Below are 17,829 nucleotides of genomic sequence, written 5' to 3'. Positions count from 1 at the left end.
GTGCAAACTGTGAATCACGACATTTGAGTCGAGGAGATGACTTCACGAATATGTCTTGTGCGATGCTGTATTTCATTTTCTGCCGTTTCTGTGTGTGAATCTTTTCAAGGTACGAGGATATTGAAAGACTACATGTATTTTCTACTTTGCCTGGAGGATGCCGGTAGTGACACGTTGTACCTGATTAATCTCGGTAACCACTCCTTTCCACTGACCTGGGGTTGATGAACAGCCAGATGTGATTTGATTGATCCTGTATTTCCTAACGATGAATAGCACCTCACCCCATATTTACATTGCACTTCAAGCTCCCGAATGTCATATATCTTCTCTCTGAATGTTCGTATTGTGCTATGTAATGCCGTCAGTTCATCCAATGTAACGCTGATGGAAATGAACATTACATCCCATCCACAACACGGAGGTTTCATGTCAGGTCACTGTGTCAATAACTGCAACGATGGAATAGTGTGTTTACAAATCACAGATGCATTATTGGGCTTTCGGGATTGCGACAGATCGATTATGGCGGCGATATTTCCCTTACTAATGCATAGCATACATGGACATGTAATGCATTATAGATACGTGTCGATTGGACAAAATGGATATGAAACCGGTGTTATAACTGCAAGTACTTAGTGACAACACCTCTATGGTCTAGGAACCAGGCGTGTACGCTCCCTGCAGCTGCATGAGCTACAGTGGATCTGTGAACGAATCATTATGAAACTTACAAAGGTGGAAGACATTGAACAGTTTGACATGGAATATGTCTTCCGACCTGTCAATCAAGTTTTACACTTAAACGGATTTTACCTTGGAGTGGAGAACAGTATATCATCCAAATGTGCATTTATATTTCTCGCACTTATCTGTAAGGGTCTTGTCGTGTTCAATGTTATCAGATATTGCTCTATATTCGTTGTGGAGACGAAACTGGATGGTAACTTGATGTCATCCCTGGCGGTATTAGCGTTCTACGTGTATGCTGTATACCTATCCTTGGCTCTGACATTTGCCATTCCAAAACATTTCGGAAGATTTCAAGAACTAATTCGGGAATATGTATCGGAGTATGGTGCCTCTCCATATTTGATGACACTAAAACGTAGAGTATGTACATTTGCTATAGTTTGCAAGCTGTTGTATCTGAGTTTCATGGTCAGTACAACGATTGGCCTAAGCAATGTGTTTCCAACACTGGAACGTCATCTGACTCCATTTAACGGCTATCAAGGGGCAACTAAAATCGTCTTGCTGGTATTATACGTAATTATACTTATTGTTGTGAGCTCACAGATGGTTTCGGCTCTCGTTTTGTTCAACACAACCACGATGTGTCTGATCAAGGAATTCCGGACACTGTCCAAGAAACTTGAAGAGGATATGGACAAATTTGAAAGCATCTTTGGTCAGTTTTGTCAGAGGCACAAACGTCTGTCCTTGATATCGGATGAAGGGAACGCTATAAACAGCCATTTTGCATTTGCTACATATATGTTTGGAATACCAATCATATGTTTTCTTCTCTTTGGACTTATCCGAGGATCGTTGCCATACGATGAGTTGTTGTTTTGTTCTGGGAACCTCCTCAGCATCACAGCTCTGATGATCCTGGTGACTGTCCTAGGGTTTGTTCTCAACGATTCGGTAAGACGATTAATATGTTTTTAATGTAGGTAATATCATGCTTAACTTAGTACGATCACCACTTGTTAGTGAACCTCTTTGATCTGTTTGGGGCGGTGGGGGTAGCCTGATGGTCACGCTGTAGACCCGGGTTCGATTCCCCACATGGGGTACAATGTGTGAAGCCCATTTCTGGTGTCCCCCGCCGTGATATTTCTGGAATATTTCTAAAAGGCGGCGTAAAACCAAAGTCAGTCACTCACTCACTCACTCACATTGAGCTGTTCAATTTCATAAGTTATTAATTACGTCGACAAAGCTGATATTTGAGTTCTCTCTCTAAATACATATATGTTATCACGCGAGTGTGTTTTGGGATGATTAATATCCTGCATTAGGAATAACCAAGGCCAAGGCTCGCTAAATAAAACGTCATTCCTATTTTGTTATTTTAAAAAAAATGCAATTTCAGTGGCCACAAATCATGAAACTAAACTTCGTGGAATGTGTACAGATATCTATGACGTCACATATATTCACGTAGTAAAACGTTACATCACCAGCTCGGTGACACAAATTTCTTCTGATCACTCAATTGACTGCGTTAGGTCATCTAGTTCCCAGTAAGTTTTTATGTTAAAGCAGGTATTGTTGTCAACAAATCTTAGCTTACGTTTGAAATATAACAACAAACTTAACTAGAACTTCAGGAACCCTCAATTAACCTTTTGAACAACAATTACACTTTAATGTTCGCGTGACATTACGCACCTGGATTCCTGTGCCGTCTGCTCGCTAACACTGACAGTCGGTCGGGGAATCGGGTCACGATCGCCGATACACTGTGAAAGAAGTCCCTAAAATTTGCATATGACCTCTCTAATTTGCATCGATATATGTATATGACCTCGACGGATACCGAAAATATACGTTGGCTTGATCCTGTCGATCCATTGTATGATAAATTGTTATATTGAAATTGGCGACTGATAATTGATTTAATTCCCAATGTTTGCACTCCCCCCCCCCACCCCCACTCCAAAAAAACAAAACAAAAACTAAACAAAAAACCAAACAAAAAAAACAAAACAAAAACAAACAAAACAAAAACAACAAAACAAAACAAACAAATAAACAAAAATGACTTGAACAAAAACAACAAAATAAACTAATGTGTTACATACGTGGCAGGGAAAGCGAACTTACAACTTTACATTGGGCAGATCTCTTTAACAGCAGATTAAAGGGAAAATACTATTATGGGTGACAGCTTCTTGTGATGCATAGAGGTACACAACCTTACACTGCTGTCAATAATATGTGTTGCCATGTCAGACCTGATAAGGTGTCATCTCTTAAACAAAGCTTCCCTTTACTGTCACTCACTGACAATCAAACATTGCAAATAATCATAAGCTATTCTTACATGGTGAAAATGTAACCAATAGTAAATTAAAGAGGATAAGTCCTTCTTTTGTGGTTGCTATGTTTACTGTTGACATCGAAATGATCAGATAGGCCAACATAATTAAAATAACCCCATTATGTGGCAGGTTTTTGTTCTCTCGTTTACAGATCCGTCACACCCTAACACCTAAGAAAATATGGATTGAAAATGAAATGTATTAGATTCTTATTCCCGAATCTGCTAAATGTATAACGCATGAAAAACAATGGTAGTGTTGCGAATATTAGTCTGCTAGGTCTTATGATTAAAGCTGGCAGTCTCACCTGCTCCATATGTTGAGAAATTACTCTCTCGAAACGTGTGAGCGGCTCTCCAGGCGTGAACATATATCAGCGAATTTGACAAATAACACTTGTTTATGTAACAGGTACCGTCGGATGTGATTGGTATTCTTGCTAATGTTTATGCTGTATAAAAAACATAATATTTTAGACCCGTGAAGATCCGGGTTAGAATTGGTCATGAGCAACACATGTTTGTCGTAAGAGGGTGGTTAGAATCGCTGACCTGGTTCACACATGTCATCGTATCAAAGTTGCGTGGTCCAGACTCGAATATTTCCAGGCCGCCGCCATAGCTGGAATATTGCCGAGTGGGGCGTTAAATTCAATCTCAAACGCTTTTATTCTCAAAGAAAACCGCTCTTGGTGGTACAAGAGACACATTATTAAACATTTACAATACATAAAGGCAAGATGGCAGAAAGTACAATTGTAGATATATACAATACAAATACAACATAGTTAGTGTTTACAATATAATAATTTTCTGGGGCAGTGTGGTAGCATAGTGGTTAAAGCGTTCGTTCGTCACGCCAAAGACCCGGGTTCGATTCCCCACATGGGCACAATGTGTGAAGCCCATTTGTGGTGTCCCCCGCCGTGATATTGCTGCAATATTGCTAAAAACGGCGTAAAAACCATACTCACTCACTATAATCATTTTGTCTTTTTCACACCTTTATCAACTATGTTTAAATATTTTGCTAAATTTTGTGAGTGTACAATACTTTGCCTCAAAAATATGTTTTTATAAGTCATTACATTTGATAAAGATAAGTATTTAATGGGAATGTATTTCTTTCTTTGTTTTATAAAATCTTGGCATTTAAAAAGATAAAGAAATTCATCTGCTACAGCAGGTGATTTACAGAGATTGCAGCTTCCTTTTTTCACGATCAATGCCATGCCAACGACTATCTTCAACACGTTTGGTTACAGGTTCTGTATTTAAAATTGGTAAATGTACATAAGCGGGCAGGAGGAGATACATTTCTAAAATCGGAAGATTTTTAATGCAGTTGTAATAGAAACCTTTAGGGCTATTTTCTATCGCAGCTCTCCAGCTTTAGTAACATTGATCTTCCCGAATTGATATTACCTGAGAAGTTACACATTGCTTGGAGTGTTTTGCTAGCCGCCCCTTAATATAAATACCTTTGTTTTATCTGGGTTTTATCTACGTCTAGATGCCACATATTACAATATGTATGGAATGAGTTAAGCTGAATCAGCAAAAAGGTCTGTATCATCTGCATGAAGTAGTATCATAAAAGAAAGACATAAGTTCATATCAATATCCGGGAAGTTACCAAGACGCTCAGATGTACAGCCATCATTAGTAAGGAATTAGTCCAGGTCATTTATGAATAGACAGAACAAAAGAGGGGAAAGGTTTTCACCTTGACGCACGCCACAGTAACATGGGAATCCCACATATTATTTGATATTAGCATACATATTTTAATAAGTGTTAAACATCTACTTTTAATTCCATTGTTGAGTAGCTTATGCCATAGCCCAACCCTCCATACATTATCAAACGCTTCCGCATTATCAATAAAAAGCACAGAACAGTTTTCTTTTGCTAGTGTTTAATAATTGGTTGAGCATATTCATTACGAAGATGTTATCATTTGGTGAGTGATCATTCCTAAAACCCGCCTGGGCAGGGGTTAATATATCATTTGTTTCAAGAAAAGTGTTAAGTCTGTTATTCGGTATACTTGTGAACAGTTTACCAAAACAGATGAGTATCGTAATTGGTCGATATGCGTTTGGGTTTGAATATATCTCCCTCTCCTTTGTAGATGGGTTTGACAGGAGCCCGTCAATCATGTTTCCGTTAATATTCCCGTTGATAAACTCAAATTAAAATATTCAACATTTTCAATTTGATCAGTTCCAGAGGCTTTATTGTGTTGAAGACTTTTAATTGCAAAGGTTATATCTTCAAATGATGTATCTTTGTTGAGCACATTGAAATCGTAGATTTCCTCGTTGATTTCGCGGTCTGTTTCGGGATTATCTAAACTGTTTCCCATTTATATCTTTAAAATATACCAATATCAGGTGCATCAGAGATATTTCTTTTACTCTTTGTGAGGATTTTCCAAAATTCTTTAGGCTTTTACTTTGGGTTTCTCTAATCAATGTACACATTTCCTTTATATGCTTGATGTGCTTGTTCACACACTGCGATACTCTTTAGAGCATCGGCGGAACGCAGGTTTATTACGAGATGTTTTGCAATTAAAATATTTGCGTTTGGATTTATGAATGTTATTACGTTCAACTCTGCATTTTTGCCAAACCAAGGTGTGTGTGCGTTTGGTTCATTTTTAAACGGTGGATCTTTTGGTGGAACGTGCAGCATCAGCAAATATATTATCTACTCCAGATGCAAATTCATTGAATGCACGTGCGGTTTCACCGTGACCTGTTGTTGATTGCAACATGTTTGTCTATCTGGAAACATTATTGATGTTGATATTATCTGCAAATAATTTAGATGAATTTATGCCATAACGCATAGGTTTCTGGGTATTCCCATCTGGGGCTACGTTTGTATTAATATTTTGAAATTCCAAGGCTTGTCCTACTATCAGATAATTGAAACCTAAGTTGAGTGAGAACATAGTTGGAGAGTGGATATCTGAATAAAGGGCTGAAAATTTAAAAATCTCTAAATCTCTAAAAAGTTAAAGGCATAATGATGAAGGTAGGACATAGTCAACGAAACTTGAATCCTTACAAGTTACTTTGCCAATATCCTTATCTTTATCTAATCTGCCATTACAAATAAACATATTGGTGTTTTTACATAGTTGTATCAATTTGAGACCTGGTGCATTTGTTTTACCCATAGCCTGATTTGGCTTTAATACAGAAAGAGAGGTTGTGAAAGGATATTCTCAGTTTCATAAATATCATTCATTGTATCAATATCAACAGAGTTCTTCAATGATATGATTGTCAACAGTACAAGTTCTTCAATTACAATAAACAATAAACAAACAAACCCATATTCTGCCATGGCCATAAATACGTTATTTCTTTATGTGACCATTATGCCATGTCATATTCACTGCAGTTGTATAAAATCGTTTGAGTGTTCCTAAATTCTTTTGAATTGATTATTATTACCAGTCTATAAAGTTAGACTTCTTTGAGTGGCATTTTAGAAGTTGGAAGTCAGATAGAACAAGTATATATGGATGACAACTTCTATAATTCTATAGCACGACGTTTCGATACAGGTTCTTGTATCTTTTTCAAGTATGAATTGTACAGGGAGAGAACATGTGATATATATACAACAAGACTAATTAACAAGGTTGAGGCGAAATTAACAATGTGATGATAACGAATAATGGATAACAGGATTACAGGGATAAACACAGAGGCCAGTGGAAGCCAATGATACACAGACAGTAGAATGTAAACGAGATGACAATGTGCTGATAGCAAATAAAGGGTAACAGAGGATTACTGAGATATACATAGAAGCCGGTGGAAGCTTCAATAAAGTTGGTAATTATCAGAGTGAATGAGACTTAACTTCTACTCACTAGCATCGCATCTGTTAGCTATTCGTCTTAAATATTCATTGCAACTGAATGATGAACAATGTAAGTCGTACATGGTTAACGCGATTGAATGTGTGAAAGTGACGAAAGACGCACCATCAATAGGTGATTCTTTCACTTTGTTCCAATGTAAAACAAAGAAGCAACAATGGCAAGACCATCACCGAGAAAGGGCTGTATAACACAAATGAGATCGTGTCTCAAACCCAGCGACTATCGACATGTCCTTTTTTTATCCTATAAAATAAACAACCTAGACAATCACAGTTTGCATCTCTTATCATCAACATACATTTTCTTGGACCCGACGGTGCATCCTATTTCACCTCATCTCAAATGCTTACGATCTATCGATGGTCACATACAGCATAACGTGAGCTGTGACTTACACACAAAACGTAATCACCTATCGATGAGTACCATTAACATGAATATACGGAATAAACAAGATTACTTTCATCAAGTCATGGTGGATTAAGAGTCCAAATGTTGATAGAAAGTGATCAAAGTAAATCGACAGTGTTGTGTTTAAATGGGAGCAAAACCCTTTTCACATCCATAAGAAATCTCTGCTTAGGGCAGAGTACAATTGTGACTATACCATGACTACATATTTGTTTCACCAGTATTACATGCTGTACGAAGCTGCTTGTAAACAAATCGACTCTTGACTAGACAATCCAGTGATTGTCACAATGAGATACGATGACAGAGCATGTGTTTATGAATCTAAATGAAATAGTGATGATATCAGGTGTTTGAGGAAAGGTGAGCTTATCCTGCCCCTCCGGTGGCACCCGTCATAAACATATGCAAAGTCTTATCAATTGTTCACCTGAAATAATTCTTCAACGGTATGGTACAAGTCAAAATAGGGACTTGCATCGGACATCATGTTTGTCATTGATGCATCAAATTTCGGAATGTCCTCCACCATAAAACATTTTGATAGCTTTACTCAAACCTTGAATGTTGTAATCTTGATGGAACAACTTCAGAGCAAGAGTGGCATGACGCTCTGTGAATTCTTGGTAAAAGGGGCAAGCTCGATTGTACCTCAAAAGTTGTGGAATGTAGACACCAAAGCTGCAGGTGTTGGAATAATGCTCCACATGAAAGGAAAGTTGACTATTAGAAAGTTTAAATCATCCCTTTTGTCATACAGCCTTGTGGAGAGTGTTTTTGTCACTCTGAATCTTAAGCATGGGTGTAAATATACAAGAGTTGACGAGGTCTCCCTTGTTTCCTTAACTTCAAGTTCAGGGGGGTAAGTCAGTGGAAGGCAATTGGCTATTTGATGGGTTATGAAATCATGGATATACCTGAAGCTTAAGTTAAACTTCTTGGCCAAATTAATTTGTTTTGATTTTGCCAACCTAAACCGTTCTTTTTGTTCCTTATATATCTATCACAAAACTACTCACCAGCTGTTTGATAGTTACGGAATTCTGAAGAAAAGAAACAGGTGGTTAATAGTGTGAACAACAGTGCCCCAAATCGCATATTGCTATCATATGGACCCAATTAATGTGAACTGGTGGAGACATGTTGAACCCATACGTACGGGATACTTCTCATATAGAATTCAGTTATTAAAGGCAGTCATCGAACGATAACCAAAGGTTGGCATACCTAAAATGTGAGTGAGTGAGTATGGTTACGCCGCTTTCAGCAATATTCCAGCACTATCGAGAACACCAGAAATAGGCTTCACACATTGTACCCATGTGGGGAATCGAACCTGGGTCTTCGGCGTTACGAGCGGATACTTTAATGGTTAAAGCGTCCGCTCGTCACGCCGAAGACCAGCTTTAGACAAAAAAACTAGAACATGAAAACGTGGAAACAATGTATCAGACTGAGGATTATTTTTATTGATAACCATTAGGATACCTAACCGTCCCAGATCTAAAAAATACATCCCAAGGCATTCCCTTTCTACACAATACACGGACGTATAACTACCACTTAGAACGTACTTGTACAAAAAGGGGCTAACAGAGGCTTCGTATGGGGTTAACCAGGGTCTCCGGCGTGCGTTCGAGGACAACATATACGTGTATAAACCCTCGTGACACCATCCTATTGATTTTTATGGGGCTTTACTTTCATCAAATGACATTTCACCAGGGATTTGCCGATCACCATTCTGTCCCTTCCGATCTCTTTGTCCCAGATATTTTCTACAGTAAAGTCCGTGGCTGGAGATATATTGTGTAACTAGGCTACAGATTCACCCATAAAACACAATGCATATCCTTTTAGCAAGTACATTACGCCAGCAAGTGATATACCATGTATGTAAGTGTTTTTGAAAAATATAATGATTGATAAATAATTTTTAGACTATAATTTCGGCTAACAGCCGGATAAAAGCCTCCGATCCAATTGCCCGATTTTCCGACCTCACATACAATGTTTATCTTTTACTTCTACTCCAGTATTTATCATTATCAAGCACTATCACCGCGGCGAACAGAAGTAGAAGGATTAACGCTTTATCAGTCAGCAAATTGCAATGAATTTCATTCAGTCATTTCTGTCAAATTGTTGGCTGAAAACCTATTACAGAAGATCTTATCACAACAGGGACGCATTTTATTACCACCAGGGATCCAAACAATGGAAGTCCATTAGGCTAATTCGCCCAAATGGTGTTTTTATAGATAAAACAGTAATGGATTCTTGTAATCACTGATAGCTAGAGTGTAAGGGACGATTGAGTTTGAATAGTTTATACTTGGTGTTTAGTCAGAAATCATTTGCTCACTGTTGACATTAATTATCGGCTATCATATCATTTAGCGCAGTTGGACGTTATTGTTGCCGTGTGCACACTTCCATTCATCGTCAAGTACCATCTATATTTGCCAGGGATCTGTTAAACGTATTCAGTTGGAAACAGTAAGCTCCTTTTTCGTTCCTCCAGCGTTGGCATTCCCACTAGAAACTTCCAGTAACACAAAACTAACCTTTTTTCGGAATTCTATTTGGTCCCAAAAGGTTCTCATTTAAGGCTACTTTTGGGGTCATCAGCTTGTCTTGAAGAATGAAACTTAAAGTGGAACCAGTTAACACCAGAGGACACGGTAGGCCTGCCTACAGCGACACAGACGATGTTGACAAAAATGTTGATGGCATATTTCGCCCAATACTTCTGCTGCTACGACTGTCCGGCTTCTATATCGGCTGTAACACCCACAGAATCTGCAATGTCTTGGAACTTCTTCACTGCGTCACGATGAAGCTTGTGCTTGTGTTAAACATGGCTCGTTACTCCACAGTGTTCCTCATCGACACCGAATTTGGTGGCAGCTTGATGGGATCAATGTCCCTCTTCCTCCTCTATACTTTAGGAGCAACTCTGTCCGTTGCCATTTCCATGCCGATATATAAGTGGCTCACTCGTTTCATCGACGACCTCAAGAGCTACAATAAAGAATACAGCAGTTCTCAGTATTTGGTCAAAGTAAAGACACAGTTGAGGATTGTCCTTGCTGTTGGACTTGTACTAGATCTTGCATATCTGCTAGCAGTTGCAGAAGGTACGCAGAGCCTATTACCCTCTCTTCGACGACATCTGACCCCGTTTCAGTCGGCGTCTGGGACGGAGAACATCATGGTGATGATTCTGTATGGGTTCTTAATGATAACGGTTGGACTGACCTTCATCTCCATCTTCATCCTCTTCATAGTGTTGACCCACTGCTTGAAGCGTGAATTCTGTTTTGTTTCCAAGGCATTCAAGGATGAGCTAGCCAATGGGGAGGTTCACTTTCAGACAAAGTTCGATAAGCTGAGACAACGCCATGAAAAATGTGCCAGCTAACCGACACAGCTAATGAGATCGTGTGTCATTTTGCAGCCCTTGTCTATATTTTTCGGGATACCTATCATCTGCTGTCTGGCTTTTGGAGTCATTCGAGGATCTCTTCCGGTTGACGATATCGTATTTAATTCATGGAATCTTATAACGGTCCTGTTGTATATGGCCTTCATAACAGCAATGGGATCTAACCTCAATATCAGGGTAGGATATAAAAATATATAGTGATAAATTATTTTGTTGATGGTTTTGGAATGGTTGGACAGTGCCGATATGTATGCCAAGCAAGTGGAGAGCTAAGTCGACAGAGCCTCGTTTTCTCAACGACCATTGCATCCAGTGTATGAGCAGTGTGTTGAGAGTGAGTGAGTGAGTGAGTGAGTTAAGTTTTAAGCTGCTTTTAGCAATATTCCACCAATATCACGGCGGGGGACATCAGCAATGGGCATGACACATTGTGCCCATGTGGTGAGTTGAGAAGGACGGAAACCCTTTACCCATCTTTAGCCGAGATGAAGGCGACTGGCCTGAAAAGTGAAACAGAATGGCCTCTGTTTGCTGGGGATCAGTCACATCCGTCAATAAGTGACTTTGCTTGAAATGCAAACACCAAATGTAGATTCTGTAATGAATTTGTGAGGCGCCCAGCGTTGCTACAGACGCAATATCGATTATCCAATTACCGTCATTACCATATTTGCTATGGAATCAGAGGTTGGCCCATGGTCCAAACCAGAATTTGAAGATTGTGTCATGGAAAACGATAATAATAAAACATATTTGGAATAGGACCGTAAACAGCTTCAGATGTATTCAGACCAACAAACCTGATTTTGTAATATTTATAAATCTCCTTTTCCGATCGCCTGACTTACATTTGGACAGTACCCGGGTTTGCTGCCAAGAACAAGTTTCATTTTCTTGACATAATTATATAAGACGCAATATTTGTAAAGTAATTATTCAAGGCATTTCATATGAAAGCATATCTGAATGGATGTGATATGGCGATGCTGCATTATCTAATGAATTATTCTAAAACACCATTTCAACACCAAATGTATTGATATTCACCGAGGGATCTGAAATTCCAATATATATCGTGCTTTTGTTCGTCTGCTGTTGTTGTTCATCCTTGATAGTTTAGTGTTTATCATCGTTTATGAATTATTAGTAGTAAGTAGTAGTTTATTTTATTGAATGCTGTACTTGGTAGAACATAAACATATTTTGACCATTTTTGTTTGACATATTTTAAATAAAATTTGTTCAGAAGAAAGAAAATGTCTTTTATGTGTATACAACCTAAATATGACTGATAATTGTATCAAAATGACAGAACGGTTAATAAACTAATGCTTCAGTATTTTAAAAATCACATTTCTCATATGTCTTTCATTATTTCAGGCAAACGAACCCCTGCAACACATATTCCGCTCCAACTGGGCGTCTTATTCCGAGGAGACTATTCAGAAGGTGAGTTGGTAAATGATTTTCAACATATAACATTGTGAGCAGCTGTGTGCATTGTGCATTATTGTTACGTTATGTATAGTTTAATGTTGGTTTGTTGTTTAACGCCGCACTCAGCAATATTCCAGCTATATGGCGCCGGTCTGTAAATAACCGAGTCTGGACAAGACAATCCAGTGATCAACACCATGAGCAACGTTCTACGCAATTGGGATACGATGACATGTGTCAACCAGGTCAGTAAGCCTGACCACCGAATCCTGTTAGTCGACTCTTACTACAAGAATGGGTTGCTGAAGAACAATTCTAATCCGGATCTTCACGGGTCTATAGTTTGATCAGTCTATACTAATGTGTGCTCTGATGAAGGGGTGCGTGGTACATTGTGCAAAAATTACAATGAGAGTATTCGTACACCACTTACGTAATCATACGTCTGTTTGTTACGTAATTGGTGTACGGTATATACATATCATAATTATTTTCGTGGTCAGTGCAATAAGTGGACAGTAAACCAATATATTTATTATTCAGTTATGAAAGAAACATGTGACAACGTAGTTGTTTAGGAAGCATATACACCTGGCTCACAGCTTATTGTGTTTGAAGGCCACACAGGCCTACAACGACATGGCACCATGTGCCGATATTTGTGTAGGGGAATGGTGTATGTACTGGCTTCGTTTAAGTTGTTGGAACTATTAAACCTAATTTGCGAATAGGAATGTTTTCGTGTTTGTTTACAGATCTCTCTGTTCGTGGCAAGGCTGTCTTCGGAAAAGGTCGGCTATTCTGTCTATGGTTTGTTCACGATCGACAGATCCACAATTTTAATGGTATGTTATCTAGTTACAGACCATATATCCTTATAACGGTATAAGAAACTATACCGAAACGCCTGTATTGTGAAAATAGAGAAGTTGATCATCCATAAAGTTTGTCATCTCTATACTACGAACTTCTAGAATGCAACTCAAACAAATCATATATCCTTGTTGTTGTTTCTGGTGTTGCACCTTCGATTCCGTTAGCTCTGCCAATCTTTCATACACTACTATCATCAGACCATGACGTGATGTCTGCTTACTTAGAAGAGTGGTGGTGGTTTCTTTTAGGATTATGAATGAATACGACGCGTCAGTAAGGACCAGAGTTCGATTGCCCAGATGTCTGGAAACACTGCAAACACATTTCCGGCGTTCCATATTTTATGTTTTATTAAACGAATTGTTCTTTTCATTGATAATAATGTTACACATGACGACACATTCTCTGTTTTCTGTGCAGGTAGTGGGTACGATCCTGACGTACGCTGTGGTGGTGCTCCAGGTGCAGCCTGATTCTGGAGCCACGTGTAACACGTGCTTCAACAACCTTAACCTCACACAGCTCTGTTCATAGGACATTTTCAACCTGACTGTGACGTACGGTACCAGTCTACCTATATTGTCAACCGCACACAGCTCTGTTCATATGACCGTCCTGGCAGTGTAGCTGCATGTGACGAGAAGTGACATGTCATCCACAATGTTAACCTCACACAACTCTGTTGATAGAACATTTACGATGCGGTACCTGAATGTGAAGAGCGCCGCGGGTCCATCTATATTGTCAATCTCTCACAGCTCTGTTCCTAGGTCCGTGCAGGAGCTGCGTGTGACGAGCGGTGCCTATCAACCAACAAAGTCAACTGCAAACAGCTCTGTTCCTAGGTCCGTGTATTCTCTCCCCACAGAGGTTACTCCTGTCATATCTTCCCACGTAACCTATGTTCTAATACGGCCCTTTCATGGTGTGAGCGTTCAAGACTCGTGATTGGAGGCAATCAGATTTAGTTGTGCAATCAGCGACGTTGTTTCAAAAGTGATCATTCGCAAGGCCTCGGTAATTTCAGTATGCTTCGAGAAAACTAAACCTCTTCCCCCGCGCGGTGCGCAAACGTTTCTTCTAGACAGAACTCAGTCATGTTATGGCGGATCAGTGGCGTCTAAATCGCCCTTGTTGACAACGGACAAGCTAGCCATTAAACGTCCTGTGTGTAATATCAACACAAGTCCCCGGCAGATGGGGGATATTTGTGGCACCACATTTGCTTGTGTTAGTCAAGTTGAATCTAAGTCGATGTAACACGTGTTCTGATTGGATAGAATGAAGGGAGATAATTCGTGTTGCGATCTTTTGCCGCTAGGGGATTTTACGAGAACCGGGAAATATGGCCGTATTAGAACAGGTTGGTAGGAAGATATGACAAATAACCTCTGTGGAAAGAGAATGAGGTCCGTGCAGGAGCTGCGTGTGACGAGCGGTGCCTATCCACCAACAAAGTCAACTGCAAACAGCTCTGTTCCTAGGTCCGTGCAGGAGCTGCGTGTGACGAGCGGTTCCCATCCATCCAAAAGACATCCACAACCAGACCATAATAGCTCTCTTCCTATGGTCGTTCTGACAGCATAGCTGCTTGAGGCGGACGGTACCGACGCATGTCAGCTTCATACAGCTCTGATCCACAAAGCGTTCTTAACGTTACGACTTATCGTAACTCTATCCTATATCTTTCGCTTACGAAAATGTAGTGCTACGAACGCTTTGCGGATCAGGACCCTGTTCCTTTGACCGTTTAGGATCTAGGATGTGACGACTGGGCTTTTTCCACAAATCAAACTGCAATACATGTCCTAAGACAGTTCTAACCCAGATGATGTCAGATGCCAGCAGCTGGTGAAAGGAAGCTAATTGTTGTTGTTAGCTCTGTGATTCCCTCATCGTATCCTTTATATCATCTTCCGTCCTGATGACCACACTATTACCATTGTAACTTCACAATGTCTGTCATGTCTTAGACACAGTTCCATGTAAGCCATCTCGACTCCTGTACCATCATCAGCTTGTACAAAGACAATGTTTCCTGTTCTTGCGAACTCAGTGATATCTTGTTGTTGTTGTTGTTATGACCATCATAGGTTTACCGTGGTCTGTTTTCAGTGTGTTTATTCTATCAGAAGGAACATGACATATTCCAGCTTGGCAACTTTGTTATCGAATCTTAGCCAGGCAAACATGTGAAACTCAATCAGACAGGACACTGAGTCTGACAACTCGATCCAATAGAATCCCCCCACAGAGACTAGAACACTGATGAATCTGGGACAAACGGATTGTTCGCCATGTGAGCATTTTCGCTCAAGTCGACAAAACAATTCTCGTGTCAATTTCTGGGCTAGGTTGTGTCCTTTCTTCAGATGGAAGGGACAAGAAGTAGCCCAGAAACGTCTTGGTAAACAAATAAAGAAGTTGTTATAAATATGATTTGTCTTGTATTACTAGACAAACTTCTAAATGCCTTTAAAGAATTTGAGTAGTATATCTGGTTCCATCAACGTGCCTCACCTGATTCAGGTGTTCCCCGCATTCCGTGTCAGAAAATGTGCACTCGATACTATACTTGTCGGCTAGTCGACTACATGGAATGGATTGCTAGGCTCGTTGATTGGGATGATTGTGTTTCAGTGGGCAGTGGTGCAGCCATGGCGTTAGTATGTCTCGGCTGATACAGCCTACGACCTGGAATTCGGTTGATTCTGAATAAACATTTTAATGATTTCCACCTAGTTGTTGTATGATGTGATTCCATTTTGATTAGTTAGATTCATTTAACAGTTCTTTAAAACGTCAAGGAGCACATGGGGGTTTAAGGTTAACTGTATAGAAAATTCACTCCGTCAGTTTTGACTACAATTGTCTGTGACAAATATGTTAATGCATATATGTTTACACATTGCCATTATATAATATATTTTAACGAAACACCATAATTTATAAAATTTGTTGGGAAATTTGTCACAGTAACGACCTGAAAAACCTGCCGCGCTTATTCCACAAGGTTCCAACGGAGTCAATCAGCATCGTAGGGGAGGTATCAAATTTCAAGACAATATTTTTTTCCTTGTCTTCTGTACAATGCTTTTCTTGCTGATGTCGTAATATATATAATATACACGTAGTAAATGTGAAAGAAAAAAGTATCATTGCAGACAGAGCCGCAGTTTTATTCTGAAAATACGATGCTTCACTACCATTATCTTGACAACAATGGCCCATCTTTTTTCAGAGGATGAAATCATTTAACATGATTCCGAAAAACATATTGTTACTTCTCGGTTTCGAAGTTGAAACCATGAGTAAAGCCAGGGACCCGCATGCAAAATAATTCAGCATAAACCAACAAAACACAAAAAAGTAACTACTTTTGCAAATCAAGACAGGCAGCTGCGAAGTAATTACAATGGCAGTACACAACACAGTTAACATATAATGGTTGTACAATAACGACCATACAATAACGAGTATAAAATGTATAAAATAGCATTGGGAATAGAAATATAGTCACTAATGCTGTTTGTAAAGCTTTCAAAATCGGTCTGGACTCGATATCCAGGGTGTAAATATGTTCTTCGCATAACCGGTGGCCTCCATGTAAAGTTTGACGATCGAGCATATTTTTCCGAACCCTCAAACGTCTTCAGAACCCTCCAGACCGTCTTCAGAACCCTACAGATCGTCTTCCGATCCCTCCAGACCGTCTTCAGAACCCTCCAGACCGACTTAAGAACGCCACAGACCGTCTGCAGAACTATTTAGACCGTCTTCAGAACCATCCAGACCGTTCTTCAGAATCCTCCAGACCCTCTTCAGAATCCCCCAGACCGTCTTCAGAACCCTACAGACCGTCTTCAGAACCCTCCAGACCGTCTACAGAACCCTCCAGACCGTCTTCAGAATCCTCCAGACCTTCTTCAGAACCCTCCAGACCGTCTTCAGAACCCTCCAGACCGTCTACAGAACCCTCCAGACCGTCTACAGAACCCTCCAGACCGTCTTCAGAATCCTACAGACCCTCTTCAGAACCCTCCAGACCCTCTTCAGAACCCTCCAGACCCTCTTCAGAATCCTCCAGACCCTCTTCAGAACCCTCCAGACTGTCTACAGAACCCTCCAGACCCTCTTCAGAATCCTACAGACCGTCTTCAGAACCCTCCAGACCCTCTTCAGAACCCTCAAGACCCTCTTCAGAATCCTACAGACCCTCTTCAGAATCCTACAGACCGTCTTCAGAACCCTCCAGACCCTCTTCAGAATCCTACAGACCCTCTTCAGAACCCTCCAGACCCTCTTCAGAACCCACCAGACCCTCTTTAGAAGCCTACAGACCCTCTTCAGAACCCTCCAGACCGTCTTCAGAACCCTCCAGACCCTCTTCAGAATCCTACAGACCGTCTTCAGAACCCTCCAGACCCTCTTCAGGACCCTCCAGACCCTCTTCAGAACCCTCCAGACCGTCTTCAGAACCCTCCAGACCCTCTTCAGAATCCTACAGACCCTCTTCAGAACCCTCCAGACCGTCTTCAGAACCCTTCAGACCGTCTTCAGAACCCTACAGACCGTCTTCAGAACCCTCCAGACCCTCTTCAGAACCCTCCAGACCGTCTTCAGAACCCTCAAGACCCTCTTCAGAATCCTACAGACCGTCTTCAGAACCCTCCAGACCGTCTTCAGATTCCTACA

General features: G+C 40.2%; 1 protein-coding gene across 1 annotated transcript; it reads left to right on the top strand.

Annotated features, from left to right (window-relative positions):
* The first annotated feature begins 649 nt into the window (after positions 1-649).
* On the top strand, positions 650-15,432 carry LOC124256340. Its single transcript, XM_046690327.1, has 5 exons — positions 650-1,653; positions 12,202-12,270; positions 13,014-13,103; positions 13,555-13,979; positions 14,544-15,432. The coding sequence occupies exons 1-4, from the start codon at positions 727-729 to the stop codon at positions 13,666-13,668; spliced, it is 1,200 nt and encodes a 399-aa protein (XP_046546283.1). The 5' UTR covers positions 650-726; the 3' UTR covers positions 13,669-13,979; positions 14,544-15,432.
* Positions 15,433-17,829: the final 2,397 nt, after the last annotated feature.

Source organism: Haliotis rubra, unplaced genomic scaffold (assembly GCF_003918875.1).
Source record: "Haliotis rubra isolate DU_JTF1 unplaced genomic scaffold, ASM391887v1 Scf625, whole genome shotgun sequence".
Classification (NCBI taxonomy): domain Eukaryota; kingdom Metazoa; phylum Mollusca; class Gastropoda; order Lepetellida; family Haliotidae; genus Haliotis; species Haliotis rubra.
The sequence above is the reverse complement of the archived record's forward strand: the minus strand, read 5'-3'. Positions and strand labels throughout refer to the sequence as shown.